The sequence below is a fragment of the Camellia sinensis genome, chromosome 3, assembly GCF_055761805.1.
Source record: "Camellia sinensis isolate YWXY chromosome 3, ASM5576180v1, whole genome shotgun sequence".
Lineage (NCBI taxonomy): Eukaryota > Viridiplantae > Streptophyta > Magnoliopsida > Ericales > Theaceae > Camellia > Camellia sinensis.
Genome location: NC_138963.1, coordinates 111,866,901 through 111,890,862, shown reverse-complemented (window position 1 = coordinate 111,890,862; position 23,962 = coordinate 111,866,901). Strand labels below are relative to the sequence as shown.

Here is a 23,962-nt window from a genome sequence, read left to right as displayed (position 1 = left end):
GGTTTTTACTTTGGCCGAACTACTATATGACCGAAGTAAAACTGGCTATGCCGAGCCACAAAGTAGGCCGTACTAACAGTAGTTTGGTTCTTCTTTATGCTACACCATATCTCGGTTCTCTCATACACGAACCGTGGTGTGTTTGGACCGATCTACTGAATAGCAACATTCCGACCGACCTACCCCGAATTCATAATGACCGGACTACCTTTTGAGACCGGACTAACTCAGATTGTCCAAACCGAAGCAGCTTTACAATTCCTTAGCCGAAGCAATTTCATCTCTTTTGACCGAAGTAAGTCACCATCTCCTCAGAGCCGGAGTAAATCTATCGTTTATGAGCCGGAGTAACTTTAACAGCTTGGACCGGAGTGACCCCTCTTGGGCCGGAGTAACACTTCAGCCTTTTTACCCAGTCCTTGGCATTTTGGGTCACAAAGTCCATTTCATAGCTCGGCCCAATTTTTACCAAAAAATACCCTCTCACATATATATATATATATATATATATATTGACAATTTCAATGAAAAAAAAAAGAAAAAAAATTTATTTTTATAAAATTTTAGCTATCCACAAATATTTGGGTAAATTACACTGCTGCTTTTTTTATTTGACTAATTTCTCACTTTGACCTTTAAAGTTTATTTTTTTCTACTTTAGTTCTTTATATTTTAAAATTTTTCCAATTTATTCTTAAAGACAATTTCTATTAAAAGGTAGACAAAAAATAACACATTAACAGTCACATGGTATAAAAATATTTTATTCCTCTGATACAAACTCAAACCTCAATAGAATAATGTATTTTTTTATGTTGTGTGACAATTATCGTGGTATTTTATGGTTAAACAAAAATAAATTTTAAAAGTAAATTAGAAAAAAATTGAAACATAAACATCTAAAATAAAGAAAAAAATAATTAAAAGTTAAAGTGAAAAAGTGATTTTAATTTTCATGCAAGTAAGAGAAGTGGAGATGAAAAGAAGATGAGAGAGAGAGTACCTGGATCAATACGTGGAGTAGGCAAGAATTGAAAAGCAAAACGTTGGCACATCCTCTGAAGAGTAAGAAGCCATCGATCAGCACCATATGCCAATCCCCGACATATGAAATCTGTATACAGCCTATGAGTTACCACCTTATCATCCACTTCCACATGTTCCACCCATGTTATCTACCATTTAAACAAAAATATAAAGCTCCATGTTAAACGTAATAATGCAATATAAAAAGATGCAATAGAAAAGGTATTGACATTTATTTTCTAGTGAATTTTTTGAAAAGCAAAAAATTATGGAACTGCATAATCGTTGTTACATAATTAGGCATTTAAATAGTCAATGATGGTATACCCTAGTATATTAGTGTTATATATATATATATATATATTTTGATAACTCAGAATGTTTGGGTCAATTTGCTCGCACTATGACTAATCTCTAGAGAATCAATTCTATCGTCCACTATCGGAGACCCATTTAAAGCCAGAGTAAAGTTCCGTATGGACCTATATTAGTGTTTTATGATGACCAGGGATGCTTAATATATATATATATATTCACACAAAGTCCTTGGAAATTGGATTGACATTTTTTATGTTATTGATAAAAACCAATGTACCTAACTATCAATAAAAAGTTTCAAGGAATTGGCCTAGCGGTCAAGGCAAACCACAAACAAATACCAATAAAGAAAGGTGTATGCACAAAATATCACAGTAAATTAAATGATATTAACTAAGTTGACACCGAAGAGTAAGTTCATTCATCTGGAGCATTACACTGATAGTCTAGACTCTTTTTTTTATTTTATTTTAATTTTTGAAGTTTTAAATGTTAATTTATTAAATTCACTCTTTCATAATCATTGATTATGTTATGAAAATTTTCACATCTTACCTGTAATAGAAAATAAATTATTTTAAAGTTTAAAATGTTAATTTATTAATGTCACTCTTTAATAATCATTTATTATATAATGAAAATTTCCACATCTTGCCTACAATAGAAGCTAAACTAGTTTTAAAATTTAAAATATTAATGTATTAACGTCACTCTTTCATAATCATTGATTATATAATGAAAATTTTCACATCTTACCTATAATAGAAAGGATCAGAAAGTACTGCTACAAGAGCCTTGTAACATTACGATGGTAGTGAAATTATGTTTCTGCTATTGATGTAATATAATAAAAAATAATAATAAGAGGTGAAATTTTTCATTCATTTCCCAAATTAATTGTAGATGGATTATCAATATTCTGATGAATTTGGCTCTTCTCTAGCACCATCTTTTTCAATAGAGTTGGAATTGTCTTCAGTTCGGATGTATGGTTCATCATGAGTCATATTTGTTAATTTGATTCATTTACTTTTTAAGTATTAATGTGTAGATTGTCGGTCAAAAATATCAAAATAATTTAATAATAATAACCACATAATTTTATTATAATTAAAAAAAAACAGAAAATAAGACATTTTTTTTAAAAGACTAAAATTTCTTTATATTTATTTATAATTTTAAAAAATAGAAAATAAGCATAATTTTGAAAATAAGCTGCTTATTTGTTTAAAAGACAAACGTAATGAAATCATATGATTATGATTATCAAATCAATAGATGATACAACACTAAGGCCTTGTTTGATTAACAAAATTAATAGTAAAATGATTAATAATCTCATGAATTAGTGTATGATTAGTTATCCAATTAAATTAGTTAGATAAACATTTATTATGTATTTATTTATTTATTTTTCCTTTTCATACTTGAAATTATAATTGTTGGCATCTCTCAATATTAAAAACTCACCACTTTCGTCAGATTAAATGTCCACCGTGCATATAATTTGATTAATAAAATTTGTAATCAAATATGAACTAATAATCTCAATTTTATACTATAATCATACTAATCACGCAGACTATAAAAGGAGTAGGAGAGAAAATGATAGTAGTAGTAATAGTAGTACTAACCGTGGAGCAGCCATTGTTCAAGTCTCTGATCAAACATCCAGAAGGAAGTCTCCATGAGTGCGACGGAGGTGGAGCCGACGGAGTGGCTGAGCTACTATGTGGTTGGTGGTGGTGTTGATCTTGTTGTTGTGTTGAGCTCTCAATCTTATCAAATATATCATATGATACTTCCACTATCATCCATTCATTTTTTCCCATTTCTGCACAGTATCGAAGGAAGTAGAAATCTCTTGGCCCTACCAGTGGTGAAAGTATATGCACTTGTTCATATACCTGTTTCAATTTCAATCCTACACATTATTATTACTTCACTTCAATTGTATACTTAATAATTAATGGAAAAGCAACTTAAAAATGTCATATATGAACCAGTTGCAATGAACCGCTAAGGTTTCTTGGTATTCGATTTCCAAGTTCTTGAAGAATCGTTGCCTTTGTGATGATCGTTGGAAAAAGATCGACCCTTTTACTCTGCCCAATTATTTAATTATTGGGTTAGCAATATTATAATACCAATATGAAGATTTCAAGTAGGATTTTCAGGAAAAGATCCAACCTTTAATCATATAGGAACAAAAAATTCATACACAATTTTTATAAAGAATGATGTGACTCCATGTATACTGTCCTCTTTAAGATAACACACTTATAAAGATGATTTTTATTTATCAAAATGACATTGTTACATCATACTCTTTTTTTTTTCTTTTTTTTTTTAATTTTTTTTTTATGAATAACATTTTTCTATATTACACTAAAAATCTTCAAAGTATGTGGTCTATTACACTCTAGTCTATAATTTTATAAAATTTGCACATAGGTTTTGAATGAATGTACTGTATTACATTTTAGTCCGTAATGTTAGTACTGTTTGAAATCAACAATGAGAGAAGATTATTTTTCAAAATTTTACATAAAACCTCAATAAAATTAAAAGGACCAAATATGTATATAGTCCCCCAAAATATAGATTTTATTAAATTTTAGTTTCGAAAATATGTCCTTTTTTATTTTCAAAAGCACCTCTCATCACGTTATTGATTTTGTATAAATTAAAATATAATAGATTGCATATTTGAAAATCAAAATTAAAAACAATCACATACTTTGGCACAAGATTAAACTTTAAAATATGAGATGTGAGTGAGGAGAGAATTATGAGAACTAACCGAATCCAGCAACATTTCAACCAATTGAGCTCCATTCATTCTCACAATGGCCTCCTCTCTTGATGACTCGAATCGAGTACGTGAACTTTTGAGGTGACTTGTTCTCGAGAAAATCTTTTCATAATTTTCTCTCTGAATTATGTGTCTCCCATCAATGGGATCTTTTATCCACAGACGATCCATGATGAAAAGGCTCGTCAGTTCATCAATGGCATTTGAAACAGTCTGAACCATTCGCAATGTGTCCGAGTCTTGCACCTGCTTTAACTGGCTTTTCAATGTGTGATCAACGGAATTTTCTGAGCCATTGGATGAAGATCCAAGTGAAAGGCCTCTCATCCTTTTTCCCAAGAAATTTTCTGAGCCATCCGATGAAGATCCGATAGAAGGCAGCCGTTGGAGTGACGGATTTTTTGAAACTGAGATGCCCATGGTGGCAAGAAGGTTGCATAGGTATTCATACTGTAAAATTTTCTACGATTATTGAATAAAATGCTTAGACTATACATAGAATATTATCAAATATTGAGAAGTTCAAACTAACTAGACAAACTAATCAAAAAATAAAACAAAATAACTAAACAAATTAATCCAAACGATCGTTTTTCATTATTGTGCTATGCCAACTATTATATGCTTAATTAAATAAAAATAATTCATATGTTTATGAGCAAATTATGCTAAACACCCTTGAGGTTTAGAAAAGCTAGTTTCAAATTTTTAGGTAATGACAATGACTTCTATTTTAGTAAGGTTTATGAAATTGAAACTAATGCAGATATTGTGCAAATACAAAGATAAATATGATAGAATATAATAAATTATTGATGAAAATTGGACTAAATGTTACGTGAATTAATTTTTTTTTTTTTAATCAGCAAAAGAAAAAACTTTAGTGATGAATCAAAGGTATACATATAGCGACAATACATCAGTAAAGAAAAGATGGGTGCAAAGTGCATCATAGTGAAACATACCCATCACAATTATGTTGGCACCAATATGAACACCCAATCATATGGTAGCACAACACTAAGCCAATGTAATTTAAACAAAATTTACTATATATATATATATATATTTTTTTAATTTTAGAAAAAGTCAATATAATTTACCTTTTTTTTTTTTTTAACTATCGCGTTTAATTAATGTGAGTTTAAATATTCTCCTCTGAATATTTTTATTTACTATTCTTTATTAGTTGCATCTATAGATTTTTATTATACAATTAAACTAATTTAACATGTTATTTCTCAACTTGTATTAGTGTTATTCTTATTATTTTACGAATATATTTATTTTTCATTATATCTTTCGTAATTGTTTAACATATGTACATATATTCTCATCAAAACTACAGTCATTTTAAGAAGGGAAAATTATGATGGTAGTCTATGTACGTTGGTCCTTCTGTCATTTTAGTCCCTATAATATCAATTGACTCAATTCTGATCCTGAATATGACTTTGTCTCAATTTGGTCCTATAGGTTACAACACTAACCATTTTTTAATGAAAAATATGCACATAAATGTCATGTGTCATATTTTAAGAGCAAAATTATAAACTTATCCAACTCAATGAGTTAATTTCAACCAATTTAGTGATAATTTTTCTTAAAAAATACTAATGATATTATCAATTGCACCAAATTGACACAAAATTTAAAATTAAAAGTCAAATTGAGTCAATTAAAAATGTAAAAACCAAAGTAATATAAGAGGTAAAATATATAGACTATCCGTATAATTTACTCTTCTAAGAATATATTGTTTCTTAATTGTTGAACATTCTTGCTGGAACAACATTGCTTACCTTATAACTGCTGTAATAAAATTTTACTTTCAACTTTTTGTTAGTATTGGTGGATCAAACAATAAAATAAAAAACAATAATAAAAACAAAACCTTGTCATTGAGTTGGCAATTTTCCAGGCGAAGTTGGTGTAGGTGATCTTCTTTGGTGCAAGAAATACCCTTACATGCTTTGCAATACTCATCCTTTAGCATCTCTCTCGCCGCTATGTTCTCTATTTTCAGCCTTTCATTCTCTGCCCGCAGTGCATGCCCTTCTGTTTTCTCATTCTGTGCCTGCAATGCGCACACACACATCTATACCAAATGAAAATGAACTATCATATGTAAAACCAAATCCACACATACATATTGTTTGGTTCACTTTTCAAAAATTTGAGTTTTTTAATTTTTTTATAAATTTTTTTTAGTGAATTTTTTTTTTAATATTTTATGTAAATTTTTTATTTTTTAGATACATCTAATCTAGGTACACCTAAAAAGTATAATATTTGCGCAAAAAAAAAAAAGAAACTTTAAAAAATTTACCAAATACAATATATATATATATATATATATAAATTTAGTATATTTTTATATTTTGTTGTATTCAATGAAATTTTAAATATTTTGATACAAATTTTATAAGAAAATTATCGAAAATATTTTAAAGAAAATTATCGAAAATTGATAAAAATATTTTAAAAAATTATCGAAAATATAAAAATACGACTTTTAAAGAAAATTATTTTTAAAAATTTCAAACCAAACAAAATAGCGTCCATAACATAAAACAATAATACTACACTAACCATCTCATATTATATTTAGGGACAAATTACACCGATAATCCTTATATTTTGGCTCTTGCATAATTTTGGTTTTTGTAATTTCAATTGCCTCTATTCTGAATTTATGATTGTGACTCAATTTGGTCCAATTGATTAAAATAGTTAATGTTTTTAATAAAAAATGTGTATATAAGCAACTTGTGTTATGTTTTTATTAAGCAGAATTATAAATTTGTTCAATTTAATGAGTTAACTTCAACCAACTCAATTACTATTTTCCTTCAAAAACCTTAATTGGTGTTCTCAAGTAGACCAAATTGACACAAAATTGAGCTAATTGAAATTACAATAATCAAAATAATATAAGGGACAAAATATAAGAACTACCAATTTAATTTTTCCTATATCTAATATATCATTTCATGTGATTCCTTCATAACCTTTGATGAAATAAGACCCACATGAGGCTCTATTATAATCTAAAGGTTGTGAAGGTACCACATAAGATGATATATCAAATGTGATAAAATAATGAGACAATAAATGTAACATTACTCATGAGAAAATCGATAGCACTTTTTTTTTTAGGGAAAATTAAATGTCAAAGGTATTTTCAAAAATTAATTACAAATTTATAAAAAAGTTTATGGTTTTACATTTTTATATTTATAAAATTTATCATTAATTTGTAAATATTTTTCGAAATATACAGTGATGTGAAATTCTTCTTTTTTTTGTCACCAAAAAAGTAACATTATATTGTATGTTACGATGTACATAAAATTACAAATCTGTGAAAGCAACACACACACACCCACACACACAAAGCCCAAAAAATGTAGTTCGGAAAAATTAGGGAGGAGGACCTTGACAAGAGTCCTCTTGTTTTGAAACCAAAACTTGATCTGAAGAGGTGTAAGTCCCACTTCCTTTCCCAGCTGACACCTCTGTCTTTCATTCGGGTGTTGGCATTGCTCAAAAAATCTTCAATCACCACCATCAACAACATAAAACCTTATTAGTAAGAGAGTGTGTTGAGAATATAAATAACAAAATTATGTTATATAAAAAATCATTTTAATATCACTTTAGAAAAACCATCTAGATGATCTAATCTTCTCTTTAAACAACAATAGGTCTTGGTTTCATATCTAACGGATAAAACATGATATACTTGCATGTGTTTATCTGAATTATTAAGAAAGTTTGCATGTGGGAATATAAATAATAAAGTTGTTTATTTTTATAACGGCTTAAACTTTTAGATGAGTTATGATATGAGTTAGTAATTAACAATTCAATAGAGAGGGAGAGAATATCCTAAAGATATGTTCGATTAGCAGGATTATAGTATAGGATTGAGATTCTTAGTCTACAGACTCATAATCTCATGTTAGATTATAAATTTTATTAATCGGATTGCATGTATAGTGGACGTTCAATCTGAAAAAATTGATAAATTTTTAATATTAAGAGGGATTGAGGATTATAATTTTAAGTATAAGAGCAAAAAAATAAAATGAATACATAATAAATGATTATGCGACAAATTTAATTGAATAGCTAATTTTACACTAACACACGGGATTATTAATCATGTTAATCAAATAAGGTGAAAGCGGATAAACAGTTCAAAGAAAAGATTTCTTAAAACTGATCCAGGATAACAAAGCTGTGTTACAGTAGTTCAAAATTCATCAGATACAATGTAATAAATCAACATGTTATAAACAAAGAAAACATTAGCAAAGAAAAGTTCGTAGAGAGAATTTGAATGATCAACTGATAGATGAAAAAAATAAATAAATAAACAGGTTGTAAAACACTATATCTATAATGTCATACACACATACAGCGGACCCAAAAAAAAAAAAAAAGAACTTTGGTCATACGCTTCAAGCATTTGAGTCTGGTAAGGTGAATGCCTATAGCGACGCTTTCTACCCCTTGAAGAACTTGATGATTCAAACTCTTCTGAAGACATGAATTCAACCATTGATATGTCTCTCTCTATGATCTGCTACAATAAAATGGTTATATATGAAACATGTTACCAAAGATTGACTTTGAATTGATAAAAAAAGTCAATTCATTTAGAGAACAAACAGCACAGAAGAATGTAACCCAAAAGAAAAAGTTAACCCCCCCCCCCCCCCACCCAACAAGCCCTGTGAACTTACAGTAATCTGGGATGAAGAGAGAAAGAACCTGATTTTGTGGGTCTAAATTTTGCTGTGGCCTGGTTTTATAATAGGGGAAATTACTTGTCAGTCGAGCAGGGGAAATGTTTTTACAAATTAATGAGAAAGTATAACATTTTAATATTAAAATGTATAAATTTTAACCTTAATTTATAATTTTTTTTTCTGCGCCGCTATGTTATTTCCCCTTTATAGTACACTCTCAATTCTTTTATTTTTAGTAAATTATACTTTGAGCCCTTGCATGTTTACTAAATTCGCACTTTAGCCTCTTAACTTTTTAGTTGTGATAGTTAATTTTTTACACTTTAAGGCCTCGTTTAAGAATATGCTATTTTAATAATTTTTTGACTTTTTATGAAAAGATACAGAAATGTAGAGAGAGTGATATGACAATGTATAGTGACTTTTAAATTTTTTGACTAAAATATATAATTGACAAACGAGGCCAAGTCAAGTTGTAATGCTACTTTTTCCTCTATCTAATGTTAATAAAGTTAACAAAACTTATCATGTGAGTCATATGTAACATTTTTCTTGTTTCACTAACACTTTTACATTTGGAAAATGTTTGGTAGCTCAAATTTTTGTGGCTCAAATGGCTCAAATCTGTCAAAACGACGTCGTTTTACACTCAAAATCTGTCAAAACGACGTCGTTTTGACAGATTTGAGCCATTTGAGCCACAAAAATTTGAGCTACCTAGCATTGTCGTTTACATTTTTATTGAAATTTTATTTTAATCTTTACACTTTTATCAAAATCTCATTGTGGTCTCGCTATTTTTAATTAGTTTCCTTCAGTTTTATTACACTAAAACATATAAAGGTTTTAAAGACCAAACTCCTCCATCTCCAAAGTGTAAAAAATACAAATTGCAAAACTATTACAAACCAATTTCAATTGTCATGTAAGATGTCAAGAAAGGTCGTCCCCCCCCCCAAAAAAAAATTTATTGACAAAATTTTAAAAATATCGCTGATGAACACATTTTTAGACAATCAACTTCAAACCATAAGGTGAGTTATGTGGTAGTTTTGGTCTGTTTATTGGTGAAGATGGGCTACTGATAAAAGAGTACTTACTCTGTGGTGGACTCTGTTGCTATATATATGGAATGCTGTTTTGATCTCTCAACTAGTTTTGGTCTGTTTATTTCATTATTTTATTGCTGTTTGGTAGTTTTGGGTTGTTTGGTCTGTATCAGGTTTGGTTAGCTTTTTATTGGGTGAGGCAGTTTTTGGTGTTTGTAGTTGGTTTCTCACCAACTTGTGATGGTGTGCTATCATATAATTAAGCGGTCTTATTGGTGCCAACCTAGTTGGAATTGATTAGGTTCGCTATGATACTTTTTACACTCATCCTCCTATTTTTTTTTTATTGATGAATCTATTTCATCAATAAAGTTTCTTTTCTTTTCTTTGCTGATAAAAAAAAAAAAAAAAAAACAGAACAAAACTTCAAGCCATAAGGGTTTTTTTTTTTGACAAAAAATTTAGTCTCAAAAGGGATAATAGTTTGTTATTAAATATCCAATGTCATCGCTAAAAATATAATAAAAATAGTTTTGAAAACTCAAATATTTTGTCTTTAAAACTTTAGTGTGTTATAGTGTGTACCGTAGTTGGACGAATGGATAACATATTGCAACTTGACATAAAGTATAAGAAGTTAACTATCAAAATTGATAGTAAAGAGACAAAGGTATGACTTTAGTGAAAGCCTATGGGTGCTAATAAACTTTTTTTTGGATAAATTACAGTGACCTTTTAGATAAAATATAGTAAGTGTTATTGTTTTTATATAATTGCATTGGCTTTCTCTAAGATTTTAATTCACATAATACTTAACCCATTTAATCAATAATTCATTAATCATATGAATTGAAAATTAATATTGTCATTTTGTTTATACTTAAATGTATATTTTTTGTTATTTATATTTTTTATCTTCACACAATTATATTATTTTTAATCACTACAACTTTATTAAAAAATTAATTAATACAATTATGTTAAAATTATAAAACTATTTATTATTATTATTTTTAATTTCAGGAAAAAAAAAAGAAAAAAAGTCATGGAATTAATAATCTTTTTATTTTTTATGAGAGAAATCATCCTAAACAAAGTCTCTTAAACCAGACCATCCTAAGAAGATAAACTCTCAAAAAGTCAAAAGTACCAGGAAAAAAGAATCTTAGGAAGGGCCCTACCAGAAAAAAACGAAAGATTGATAGATAGAGCTTTGCTGGCAAAATTAATCCTTTAAAACTTTGGTGGGTGACATTTATTCTTAAGAGATGTGTTTGTTGAGCCCTTTTTATTTTTTTTTATTTTTATTTTTTTAAATTTTTCAATTTTTTTTTATAAAATTTTTCAGTGTATTAGCCACGCTCCCCCCTTGGGCCCCACTGCAATGTAAGAAATGATCTGTCACTTTTTTTTTCCCATTTTTGTATTATTTCTCTAATGTGAACGCCCCTAACCAAAATGGAAAATGACTTAAGATTACTTCAGGTCCACTCTGTTGATTTAATAATTTGTTGGGCATACTCATGATTAATTTTTGGTAACTAGTAGAATCTGATGAGGCACTAACAAGTCATAGGTGAAACTTAATGCGATATGTGTAACGGTTATCATTTGACTTGAAAATGTGTTATCAAGATCAGTCTTTCTTGGCCCAATCCCATATGAGTTCCGATCCTACGTACAAGTCCAGTTCATTAACCTGTAACAGGTCGCCATCAGGTCAACTTGAGAGCCAGTCAAAAAATAAGGAGAAAAAAAAAAAAACTAATTGCAATTTTAACAATTTTTTTTATTAATGAATTTTTTTTTGATCAACAAAAAACTTTATTGATAGTATCAAACATACATACATATGGATAACATCAATAAAGCGGATGCGAGCAAAAAGTATCATAGCGAAACCCTTCATCCTAACTAAGTTGGCACCAAGAAAAACACCCAATTATATGCTATCTCAAGCCAAAGGGGTGGCGAGAAGCCAAACCCCAAAAAAATAGAAAACAAAAAAACTACAAAATAGTAGCATCCAAGTCACAAAACAACCATACCAGCTTTTAAGACTCAAACAACAAAACAGAACAAAAAAAACCCATCCCCACCAGACTGAAGTTAGCCACAACAACAGCTCAATCCACAAACAAAGAAAATACCCACAACAGCAACGCCATCTTATCAGCAGCTCAGAACCTACACCAGAAGATAAAACCTAGATCTTGCACCCACAGAAGCACCTCCATCTTCATCTGAGTCTCAAAACAACCATACCAGCATCTGAGACTTAAACAACAAAACAGAACTCTTCCAATAGACATAGCAACAGCTTAATCAGCAAACAAAGAAAATACCCACAGCAGAACTCTCCCATACCAGAAGCAATTCATGAGGCTCCTAACAGCTTCTAACTAGGAGAAAATTGAATACAACATCATTAACTGAAAATGAGGCACTAGTAAAATGGGATCTCATCCAAATTGATATCCTCACCTTTATACACTCACAGAGATCATGAATATGAGGTTGGGTTGTGTAGACACCCCATTTTTGACTGTCCTCAAAACTTAGACGCCATCGTTTGAACATTCGATGATCATCCATGTTTGTGTTTGTTTTGAGTTCTCGGAAGTCTCGGTTGCGCGCCTTGCCTCAAGATCTCTCAACTAGTTTGTTTTGTGCTTGGTTGTGGACCAAACGCTTGTGTTTTCGCTTCTGAGGGAAGAGGGTGGACTGTTAGCCATCCCCTCAACCCACCGGCCATGGCCTGAAGCCATCGACCTTGTTTTCTTGCCACCGGCCAAATGTATTGGCTGATCGGCACTTTAGTTGGTCGGTCGGCCATTGTTTTGGTCGATCGGCCACTTTTTCTGGCCGAGACATTTTCTTTGCCTTTTTCAGGCATTGTGCATACCAGCTGTGCCAGCTAGTGAGCACAGACTCTGCCCTCCATACACGTGCATGGAGGGATTTCATCTTTACACTTAGCTTCCCTTGGAAGCTTGGAATTGGATTTTCTATAAGAGGAGGGCCTCTCCTCCATTTCCAGAGGTTGAACAATCTGAGAGAGAAGATATATCACTCTCTCTCTATCTCTCTCTGTCGATATTGTTGTGTGTAATAGTGTTCTAAAGGGTGTTTTTGTTCACATTTTTGCACTAAGACACCTAGTATTACACTATCCTTTAGTTACTGAGGTGCTAAGGGTTTGATTTCAGAGTTTTTGAGTTGTTTTTGATCAGAAGGAGGTGATGGAGTTGGTGTTCTTGAAGTGTTCTTCAAGGGTGAGAAACTACTCTTTTGTTCCCCATTTTTGCTTAAGCTTTTAGCAATACTTGCATGCTATTTCAAGCTTAGTGTCCTATATAAAAAAGTTCTATATTTTCATGCTTAAGATGTTTCATTAAGGTCACTTTTGTGTTGGGGGTTGTCTACCCCCCCTTAGGCCTTGTTTGGCCTCTTTTTGTGCCTCTTCCTTTTGTGCTTTGGGATCATCTTATTTTAACCTTTTCACCACTGAAATCCAGAGGATTTTCAGTGGTGGAGAATTGGTTTTGAGGTCTTGAATAGGGGAGGGACACCCCTATCTCCTTTTGTCTCATTTGCTTGCATTAAGGGCTCATAAGGGTAGCATGTTTGCTTAGCTTTGTTTAGCTCCATTTCAGAGGATATTTGGTGTTATTTGGTCTTGCTACACCTCTGTTTTGGGTTGGTTTGATGGCATCTTGCATGCTTCACATACTTGTAGAGTAATCTTGCATGTTTGCACGACATGCATCTTGCATTTAGACCATCATGCTTGCATGTTTTGACTTAACTTTGAGAAGTTTTTAGCCTTGTTTTATCATGCTTAAGCTCTATTTGGTGTTGTCTTAGTCATGTTTTCCATGCTTTGTATAGCCACCATGTATTCTAGCTTGTTAGGTTTGGGTGTGTGAGTCGTTAGCATGCTTTACTTGGGCCATTTCAGTGATTTGGCATCACTTGTCATGATATTTCAGTCCATGTTCCATGCTTGTATGCTTGCATTTGCCATCCTTTCAACGCTTTGAAGAGTTATTGTCTTATGCTCCATGTTTGGACCATTGTATATGCTTCCATGATTAGGTCTTTGGGATGCCTTATCGTTGGGTTTTGAGGCTTATTTTGACATATTATAACTCTGATTTTATTGGCCTAATTCATGCCATGATTGGTTGTAGTAGGTGTAGTGCATTTGCCCTTTTGGACCTTATATGCGTCTTGCTTTGCGCTCGCCTTCATAGCATGTTTCGGCCTCATTCCATGCATGTTTCAGTCTTGTTTTGGTCTTCCCTAGGACTGTCTTAGGTCACTTTGGCCCTTTGGGGCTTGGTTGACATGGCCATGGTATGAGCTCCTTGACTAGCTTTGAGTTTTGAACCTATTGGCATGCTATGCTTCACTTGTGTATATGATTTGGCATCATTCTTCACATGATTTCAGAGTTCATTGCGTTGTCATGTTCTCATGTTTGTCCCATTTTGCTCATGTTTGAGGATTGTGCATTGTTGCATAGTGTTTAGACCAATATGTGTACATGTTTGTTTCGCATGTTGGTGCCTTTTGGTTTTAGTCCATTTGAGCATGTTTGCATTCATGATATTTGCATGCTTGTATTGCATCATGTTTGCGTGTTCGGTATATTGCATGATGCTTAGCTAGTTGTATCATATAACATTGTCGCATACTTGGCATGTTCATGTTACATTAGTTTGAATTGCATGCTTAGGTTGTATTGCATTTGACATGTTTGTTACCATAGTCTTGTGTACATGCTTGAGTCACATTGCATTTTTGGCATGCTCATGTTGCATTGCATCACGTTTCCATGTTGCATCGTATTTGGCATACATGCATTGCATTTTGTTCGGTTTGGGGTGTCAAACCAAATACAAGGAATGAGGGATGTTCGTACTTGAAGTGACAAAACGTACCTCAATCCTCGGTCGCCGACGCTCTTGATCAAACATGATAGAGTTCTAGGCATTCATGTGTTTTGTTGCATTTACTCTACATTGATTTGCACACTTGGCACCTTTGGCCATCATACATTGAAATGCGTGATTGGTGGTCCGAGGGTCGAGAGCCATACTCCCTTGAGTTCATACTATGATAGAGAGGGTGGTCATGTACACATTGTCTTGTAAACGCCTTGCCATGCACTGTCTGTCCTCTGTTGCAACAAAAACAGTATTTTGCAGGAAGGGATGGCTAGCCGGCCATCTTCAGTGCCGGCCGACTAACTTAACCTGGCCAAAAGCTCCACTTTTGGTCGATTATCATCTTCCCATGGCCGGTGGCTTCATCTCTTGGCCGGTGACCTCCCACAGTGCTCAGGGAGTGGTTCAGAAGCTTCCCAAGGATTTTCACAATTTTCAGAGATGCAAAGCAGTGCAAACAGAGGCAACATGTGGCATGGCAATGGGTTTCCGAGCGAGGTGACCGAGCATGCATCATTCAACCATCCCGAGGCGGAGCTGCGGTGGCCTCTTTAGTTTCATACTTAGATTGTTTTGTAATTAATTTGTTAATTAATTAAGAGTTTGTAATAATTAATTAGCTAGGATAGTTGATTCATCATTCAGTTTGTATTATTCGGACCCTCCGTCGAGAGGGCGAATTTGTAATAAGTGTGCGTGCGTGTGTGAATGTCTTCCAACCTCATGCCTTTCTCCCTTTTACTTACTTGCTTTTGATGGTTAGTTTTAGGTCATGTTTCGATTAGCATACCTTATGTTAGCATGTTTGCATACATTCATTCGTGTTATGCGCACCGGGCTCGGCGCATCATACTAATTGTATAGTGTTTCAATTCCAACTTGAATACGTGTATCGAGTTGCTGCATTTCACATGCCATTCTTAGAATAGTCGAGCCTATTTTAGTTGCATTTTGCATGCGTTGCATTAGCCATTTTAACATGAACTAGGATCATGTATGATTTCTAACTAGCTTCTTGTTTTGGCTCGGAGTACTAGGTAAGCTTTTATGCTTTAGCATCTTGCATGAGTGTGAATGTTGCCATGATAGCATGCTTGCCATGAGGCTATCTGCTTATGTGATATAACTGCTTGAATGCCTGTGGGTGAAGGTTGGATTGCCTGAATTGGAATGATTCATTGAAATCCATGTTTTAGCCTACTTGCGAGTAGCAAACTCTAAACCATTTCCAAACAAACGGATATGCGATGCTTTGTTCGAAATTAGGTGATCTAGTCTATAACTTGTGTGTTGTGCACATCACATAGTAATTCTAGCTAATTAACCGGAATAAGAACACATATGTCTTCAAAACAAAATATCATGTTTAGTAGTGGCCGATCTTTGATCGGGCGAGCGGGGGTGCTCATAGCTGACCTTCCCCAATCGTACCCAAGTTCCCGAGCCAAGGCAACTTTGGTGATGACGGACAAGTGGCCTTAGGCACGAGTTAGGGTTTCCTAAATTTTCCCAAAATAAAATATTTAGGTGGCGACTCTGAATCTGGCAAAGCAGTCCATGTTTGGCACTTCTTTCTTAAAAATCAGTTTTCCAAAATGATTTGCCGGATTTGGACTCTTTGGTGATTTATCGGTCTCGCATTGCACTTTGTGGGATTAGATTTAGAATCGTGACACAAATGAGTCCGAACTGTGGAAAAGCATAGGCCCTCGGGGCGCGTCCACAGGCTGCCTTAGAAACACATTCATTTCGGTATCTCCACACAGACCACAATACTGCTGCTGGTAAGACCCTCTACACCTGCTTGACTTTCTTCCTAAACTTCCAACCCAACCACCAAAGTAATAAATCATTAACGGATCTGGGAATAGCCCACTCAAAGCCCCACCATTCAGCTATAGCAGACCAAATCTTCCAAACAAAAGGACAATGAAGCATAACATGGTCAATTGATTCATTGTCCTGCTGACAGAAAACACAAGTCTAAACATCTTCCCCTGCCAAAATTCCAAACCTATGCAATAACTCTTTTGTTTTCGGTCTACCTCTCCAAGCTAACCAAGAGAAAAATTTTGCCTTAGGTGATGAGAAATTATTCCATATAATATCAACTGATCTGTGACAGGGACCATCATTAATCAAACCCCAATCAACCTTGAATGTACCTGACTGTGAGGACTTCCACCCTAAACAATCAACTAAATCACTTCTTCAAACAAGGCCAGTCCCCAAAACAATGATAAATCTGGCCAACTCACATTTTTCCTAAGCCTGAAGTTGTCTTCTGAAATTGAAGCCCCACCCAGATTGACTAGACCTTCGAGCTACCTGTATGCTCAAGGAACTCTCTTTATCAATAACCAACTGGAACAATCTAGGAAATTGACTTGATAGATTTGTTGAACCCAACCTAGTGTCTGACTAGAAACTAATCCTTTCTCCATTACCTATTAAAATTTCCACATTATCCTTATAAAATTGAAACAGACTTCCATTCTGTGGGCCACAGATAATATATATTTCCAAATCTGAGATGCTTGGCCATGAGCAATTTGATTAGGGAACCATCTTCCCCCAAAAGAGCCATATTTCTGTAACAAGCCCGCGGGGGACCTCGCTACAGCTCGGACTCGATTTTGTAGTCACGATTCTAAGTCTGAACCAAAGAGTCCAAATCCGGCAAATCGTTTTGAGAAAACAGATATTTTGAAAGAAGTGCCAAACATGGACTGCTTTGCCAGATACAGAGTCGCCACCTAAATATTTTATTTTGGGAAATTTAGGAAACCCTGACTCGGTGCCAAAAGGCCACGTGTCCGTCATCACCAAAGTTGCCTCGGCTCGGGAACTTGGGTACGATTGGGGAAGGTCACTTCGTGAGCACCCCCGCTCGCCCGATCAAAGATCGGCCTCTACTAACCATGATATCTATTTTTGAAAACATTGTGAGTTCTTATTCCGGTTATTAGCCTAGGTTACTATGTGATACGCGCAGCATACAAGTATAGACTGAGTCGCCTGAATTGGAACAAAACATTTCATGTTCGCTATTTGAAAATGGTTTGCTACCCGCAGGTAGGCTTAAAATGCAGATTTTGCCACCCGCAGGTGGGCTTAGAAAAGATGGTTTTGCCACTATCTAGTGGGCTTAAAACAAGTAGTTGATGATTTATTCCAATTCAAGTAACCCAACTTTCATCCACAGGCAATCAGGCAGTTATATCATATAAGCAATTAGTCTCATGGTAAGCATGCTATTCATGGCATTCACTCACACGCATGCGAGGATGCTAAAGCATAAAACTTACCGAGTACTCCAAGCCAAAAAAGAGACTACATTAGAAATCATGCATGACCCTAAGTATACAGAAATGTCTAATGCAACACATGCAAAAATGCAAACTATAGCAGGCTCGGCTATTCTAAGATGGCATATGAAATGCTACAACTATCATGTATTCAATTTGGAATTGAAAGTACAATGCAGTTAGTATGATGCGCCGAGCCCGGTGCATGCAATACAGATGAATGAATGCAAACATGCTATCATACTGTATGCTAATTGAAATATGCCCTAATCTAACCATCATAAGCGGATAAATAAAAGGGAGAAAGACGTGGGGTTGGAAGACATACAACACACACACGCACACTTATTACAGTTGTGCCCTCGCGCAGAGGGTCCGAATAAATATACAGTCCCGAATGAAAGAATATTACAGTCCAAATATTACAGTCCAAATAATGTACAAATTCCTAATTAATTAACAAATTAACTAAGAAAGCTTAATAAAACTGGCATGCAAGCCAGGGACTGCCTTGCTTCTGATGGATGATGCATGTCCGGGTTGTCTCGCGCGGAAATCCACCGGGATGCCCCAATTAGCCTCTGTTTAGCAGTTATTCTTGGAAAGCGTGCCGAGCTCCGAAAAGTTGTTGATTCTTCATTTTGCTGCAACAGAGAGCAGGAAAGGGGCATAGCAATGTATTTCACAAATATATGCATGCCTCGATCCTCGTGCCACCAATCACGCATACCGAGGCATGATGCCCGAGGAGTCGAATTGCACAACTCAATATAGAATGAATGCACATGAAAACACAACAAGACCTAACTCCATCATGGATAATCCGGAGTGTCGGTGACTGGGGAATTGAGACACGTTCCGTCACTCGGATTACGAAATGCACCTCGTTTCCCGTGCCCGGGCTAACTCCTATTTCGAACACGATGCAATATGCATGATATGCATGAAATGCAACTAAGATATAATCCAGTATGCACAATGCTATGAAAACGAGATGCCTCGAAGTGCGTGCACACGGGCACGCAAACCGAGGAAATGCATGAATGCGATCTAAGATATAACCTAGTATGCACTATGCTGTGAAAATGAGATGCCTCGAAGTGCGTGCACACGGGCACGCAAACTGAGAAAATGCATGAATGCGATCTAAGATATAACCTAGTATGCACTATGCTGTGAAAATGAGATGCCTCGAAGTGCGTGCACACGGGCACGCAAACCGAGGCAATGGCATACGCAATGCAAATGACATGAAAACATGATATGGGCTTATACCAACATGAGTGAGCCTCAGCCACACTCACATAGGATGCCGATGGATGAAAATGCAGTGCCTCGAAATGCGTGCACATGGGCACGCAAATCGAGGTAATGGCATATACAATGCAAATGTGGAAATGGCATATAGAATGTAACATGGACTTATACTAACATGAGAGAGCCTCAGCCACACTCACATAGGATGCCGATGGATGAAAATGCAGTGTCTCGAAATGCGTGCACACGGGCAGGCAAACCGAGGCAATGGCATATGCAATGCAATGACATAGAAAATGCAACATGGACTTATACTAACATGAGAGAGCCTCAGCCACACTCACATAAGAGGCCAGTAGATGAAAATGAAGTGCCTCAAAATGCGTGCACATAGGCACGCAAACCGAGGCAATGGCATATGCAATGCAATGACATAGAAAATGCAACATCGACTTATACTAACATGAGAGAGCCTCAGCCACACTCACATAAGAGGCCGGTAGATGAAAATGAAGTGCCTCGAAATGCGTGCACACGGGCACGCAAACCGAGGCAATAGCATATGCAATGCAATGACATAGAAAATGCAACATGGACTTATACTAACATGAGAGAGCCTCAGCCACACTCACATAAGAGGCCGGTAGATGAAAATGAAGTGCCTCGAAATGCGTGCACACGGGCACGCAAATCGAGGCAATGGCATATGCAATGCAATGACATAGAAAATGCAACATGGACTTATACTAACATGAGAGAGCCTCAGCCACACTCACATAAGAGGCCGGTAGATGAAAATGAAGTGCCTCGAAATGCGTGCACACGGGCACGCAAACCAAGGCAATGGCACATACAATGCAAATGTGGCAAAAATGGTATGCAAGCATGCTAATGGATTTTCAGCAATGAAATATGGGGTAAAACAGTCCCGAAATGAGGCGAAATGACACCAAATGCATGGAATAGTCCCGAAATGCGAATTTAGGCACCCGAAATGGCCTATAGCTATGCAATGCGTGCACAATATGGACATGGAATGTAAAGACAGAAGCAAGGCAGCCCCAAAATTAGAATTTTACTAGTACAAAACATGGTCAAACAGCAAACCAAGATAGGGAAAAACAAGCATGCAAGAAATGGCCCTAAACATGAGATTAAAAAGAAAATCATAGGTGCTGGCCCCAAACAGGTTAGGGTCCTTCAAAAATGTTGAAGAGGGACCCAAAATAAGACTATTTACAGTTTATGGCAGCCCCAAAAACAGTATACAAATATATTAGAAATGCAATGCAAAAATGAGGCTCAAAAGTGGCTATAACATGAGGTATACAAAAAATTCACCAAACAAGAAAATACCCTTAATAAAACATGTTCAGGAGGTCAAAATAAAGCCACTTTTAGTTCGGACTAAGGTCCAAAAACAGCAACATCAGGGGCTGCCAAGGCATACAAAAATGGGACCAAAAAGAGGATATAAAGGGAAGTATAACATTGAAGTCTCAAACAGTGTTGAGCCCTTCTTCAATGTTTAAGAGGGGCTCAAAATAAGCCTACTTACAGTTTATAACATGCTCCAAAATAAATCACACACAAGCTAAAAATATCATGCAAGAAAATGACACTTTATAGGGATAATGAAGCAAGCGCAAGATGGAGGGCTCAAACAGGGTTGAGCACTTAATGAGACATGAAAATGAGCTCAAAAAAAAGGTACTTTCAGTTTTGGTCGGAGCTCAAATGTATAAGAAGGAGAGGCTAAGAAATATTGCAAAGAAAAGCTCAAAAAAGAGAAAATGGCAACTCACCCTTGGAGACAAGTCTTTTGTTGCTTCTTGGACCAATTTGCAGCTCCTTTAGCCTTTGATAAGCCCTCCTTGTTGCTGGAAATGAAGTGGTGATGGTAGAGCTTGGTGGTGATGAAGAAAACAAGGTGTAGGACTTTAGGATTTTTAGGAAAATGAGAAGGATGGAGGGAGATATGGATCTTGAGGCTTGAAGAACAAATTTTCTAACCCCTAAATGTGATGCCACCAGCTGGTTATATGGACAAGAAAAGGGGAGTAAAGGAGGGGCAAAAGGTGGGGGAAAATAGGCAAGTTTTTCCCCACAAAATATCCCCCGAATTGGGATATTTTCTGGGGGAAAGGGCTACACAACTGTAAAGTTGATGTTGAGAGGAACATGGCCAGCCACTTATTTTTGTTGCAGGTGGCCGGCCGGCCACCCCCCCTAACCGGCCAGCTAGGGGTCAAAAGGGTCAACTTGAAATAGTGGCCGGCCACCACATATTGGTGGCCTCCCAGGTCTCCTCTTCACAACCCTGTGGTTCGAATTTGGAAACTCTAAAACAGGAGAGAGAACAAGCCATTTTGAGGAGGGGTTCAAAAGGTTCAAATGAAATTAATGGCCGGCCATAAACTTTTAGGGTCCTCCCATGTGTGTACAACACAAATATGTGGTTCAAAGTTCAAGAAAGTGGCCCAAGGGTGTTCAACATTGGCTCGGAAGGAGGGGTTCAAAGGGGTCAAGAAGCATTAGTGGCCGGCCATGAACTTTTAGGGTCCTCCCATGTGTGTACATCACAAATATGTGGTTTGGGGTTGAAGAAAGTAGCTCCAAGGTGTTCAACATTGGCCCGGGAGTGCGAAAAACGGGTGTCGGAGGGCGAAAATGGAACATAACTGGTTGCCAAGATAATTGCTGGCCTCCCACCCTTCTACGGCCTTCCCGGTGATAAAACAGAGGTACCTGCCAAAAATGAACAAAAACCGATGCAAAACGAATGCTCGGGGGCCAAAACACGCAGTTCGGGGTCCCGAAAATGGGCTGCTAAGCACCGAAAGTGGCGTTCGGCCACGAAGTGGGTTTCTCAGACCCCAGTGTCCCTCAAAAGGGAGAAAATAGGAAGTATGCCAAAAATCAGAGCAAACGGAGATGGTTAGGTGGTCCCGAACCGAGGCACACGGCCTGACGGTCCCGGAAAATCGGAAACCGGGCTCCGAAATGGGCAAAATGGCCTACGACCACAAAACGTAGCCTACGGCCACTGAGAGATGATCTACGGGACCTCTCCCTCCCCTCAGGAAAAGAAACAGAGAAAACCGAGTCTGGTTCGCAAACCGAGGCAAGGCACAGAAGAGGGTTCGAAAGTCCGGAGGCAGGGCTCGCAGCCAAGACTCTGAAACTTCTGAACAAGCACATTATGCAATATCACCAAGTGCTCAATTGGTGACGTCTGAGTCTCAAGGTCGGTCAAAAATGGGGTGTCTACAATTTCTTACAGATAACTATCTTCCACAATGCCTCATCTTCCTGATCGTACCTCTACCACCATTTCAACAACAAACTTTTATTAGCGAGCCTGAGATTTTTGATTCCCAGCCCACCCTGTTTCAGACTCATACAAACTTCTTTCCACCGAACTAAATGGAGCTTCCTAATATACTTTGAGTCACCCCACAAAAATGATGCTTGACTTCTGTCAATCTCTTTTGCAATACACTCTGGCATTTTAAAAATAGACAAGTAATACGCAGGTAATGCGGATAACACAGATTTAATAAGTGTAACGCTACTAGCTAATGGCAGAACTCTTCTCTTCCACCCAGATAACTTCTTTTTGAACTTCTCCACAACCAGCCTCCAAGTCAACCTCCTACTAGGACTGGCCCCAAATGGTAGTCCTAGATACTTCAAAGGTAACTTCTTACTTAAACAATTCAATTTTACAGCAAACTCTTCAACCATTTCATCTGCCACACCTACCCCACACACATCGCTTTTGTAAAAATTAATCCTTAGACTTGAGATTACTTCAAAACACCTAAGAATTCTTTTTATAGCCAATATTTCAGACCATTCTACCTCACAGAAAATCACTGTGTTATCCACAAATTATAAGTGAGATACATTGAAACCAGCATCACCTACTGAAATGTCTTTAAACAAACCCATATCCTTGGCTCTCGAAATAAGAATATTCAAACCCTCAGCTACAACATTAAATAAAAAAGGGGATAAGGGATCACCTTGTCTTAATCCTTTCTATGGACAGAATTCTAGTGATGGTGATCCATTTACAAGAACTGACACTCTTGCAGAGGAAATGCAGCCCTTTATCCACTTGGTCCAAATAGAACCAAAACCAAAATTCTCCAGCATTTGAGTTAGGAAGTTCCAATTGATAGTGTCATAAGCTTTTTCAAAATCAAGCTTAATAATGAGATCCTTTCTATTAGATTTCTTCCACCAGTCCACAATCTCATTTGCGACAAGGATACGATCTATAATATTCCTTCCACTTAGAAAAGCTGATTGCACTCTATCAATAATCTTTGGCAGTGCTAATTTAAACCTGTTGGCCAGTACTTTGGACACCACTTTATAAACTGAACTAATCAGATTGATAGGTCGAAAATCTTTAATTGAGTCAGGGCTATCCACTTTAGGAACAAGGGTCACAAAAGAGCAATTTATTCCA

General features: G+C 35.7%; 1 protein-coding gene across 1 annotated transcript; it reads right to left on the bottom strand.

Moving 5' to 3' along the window:
• Window positions 1-953: 953 nt before the first annotated feature.
• Window positions 954-23,229, bottom strand: LOC114265838 (homeobox-leucine zipper protein HDG11-like). Its single transcript, XM_082918326.1, has 6 exons — window positions 22,891-23,229; window positions 6,054-6,236; window positions 4,148-4,621; window positions 3,348-3,449; window positions 2,979-3,251; window positions 954-1,175 (listed from the first exon to the last, which is right to left on the bottom strand). The coding sequence occupies exons 1-6, from the start codon at window positions 23,227-23,229 to the stop codon at window positions 954-956; spliced, it is 1,593 nt and encodes a 530-aa protein (XP_082774452.1).
• Between the last annotated feature and the right edge of the window lie 733 nt (window positions 23,230-23,962).

Coding starts and splice junctions, on each gene's coding strand:
- LOC114265838 (XM_082918326.1), bottom strand. CDS start 23,229: ATGGTTGAAGAGTTTGCTGTAAAATTGAATTGTTTAAGTAAGAAGTTA. Junction 6,237..22,890: donor ATTTAGTTCGGTGGAAAGAA/GTTTGTATGAGT, acceptor TGCGCATTGCAG/GCACAGAATGAGAAAACAGA. Junction 3,252..3,347: donor TTAGCGGTTCATTGCAACTG/GTTCATATATGA, acceptor AAATTGAAACAG/GTATATGAACAAGTGCATAT.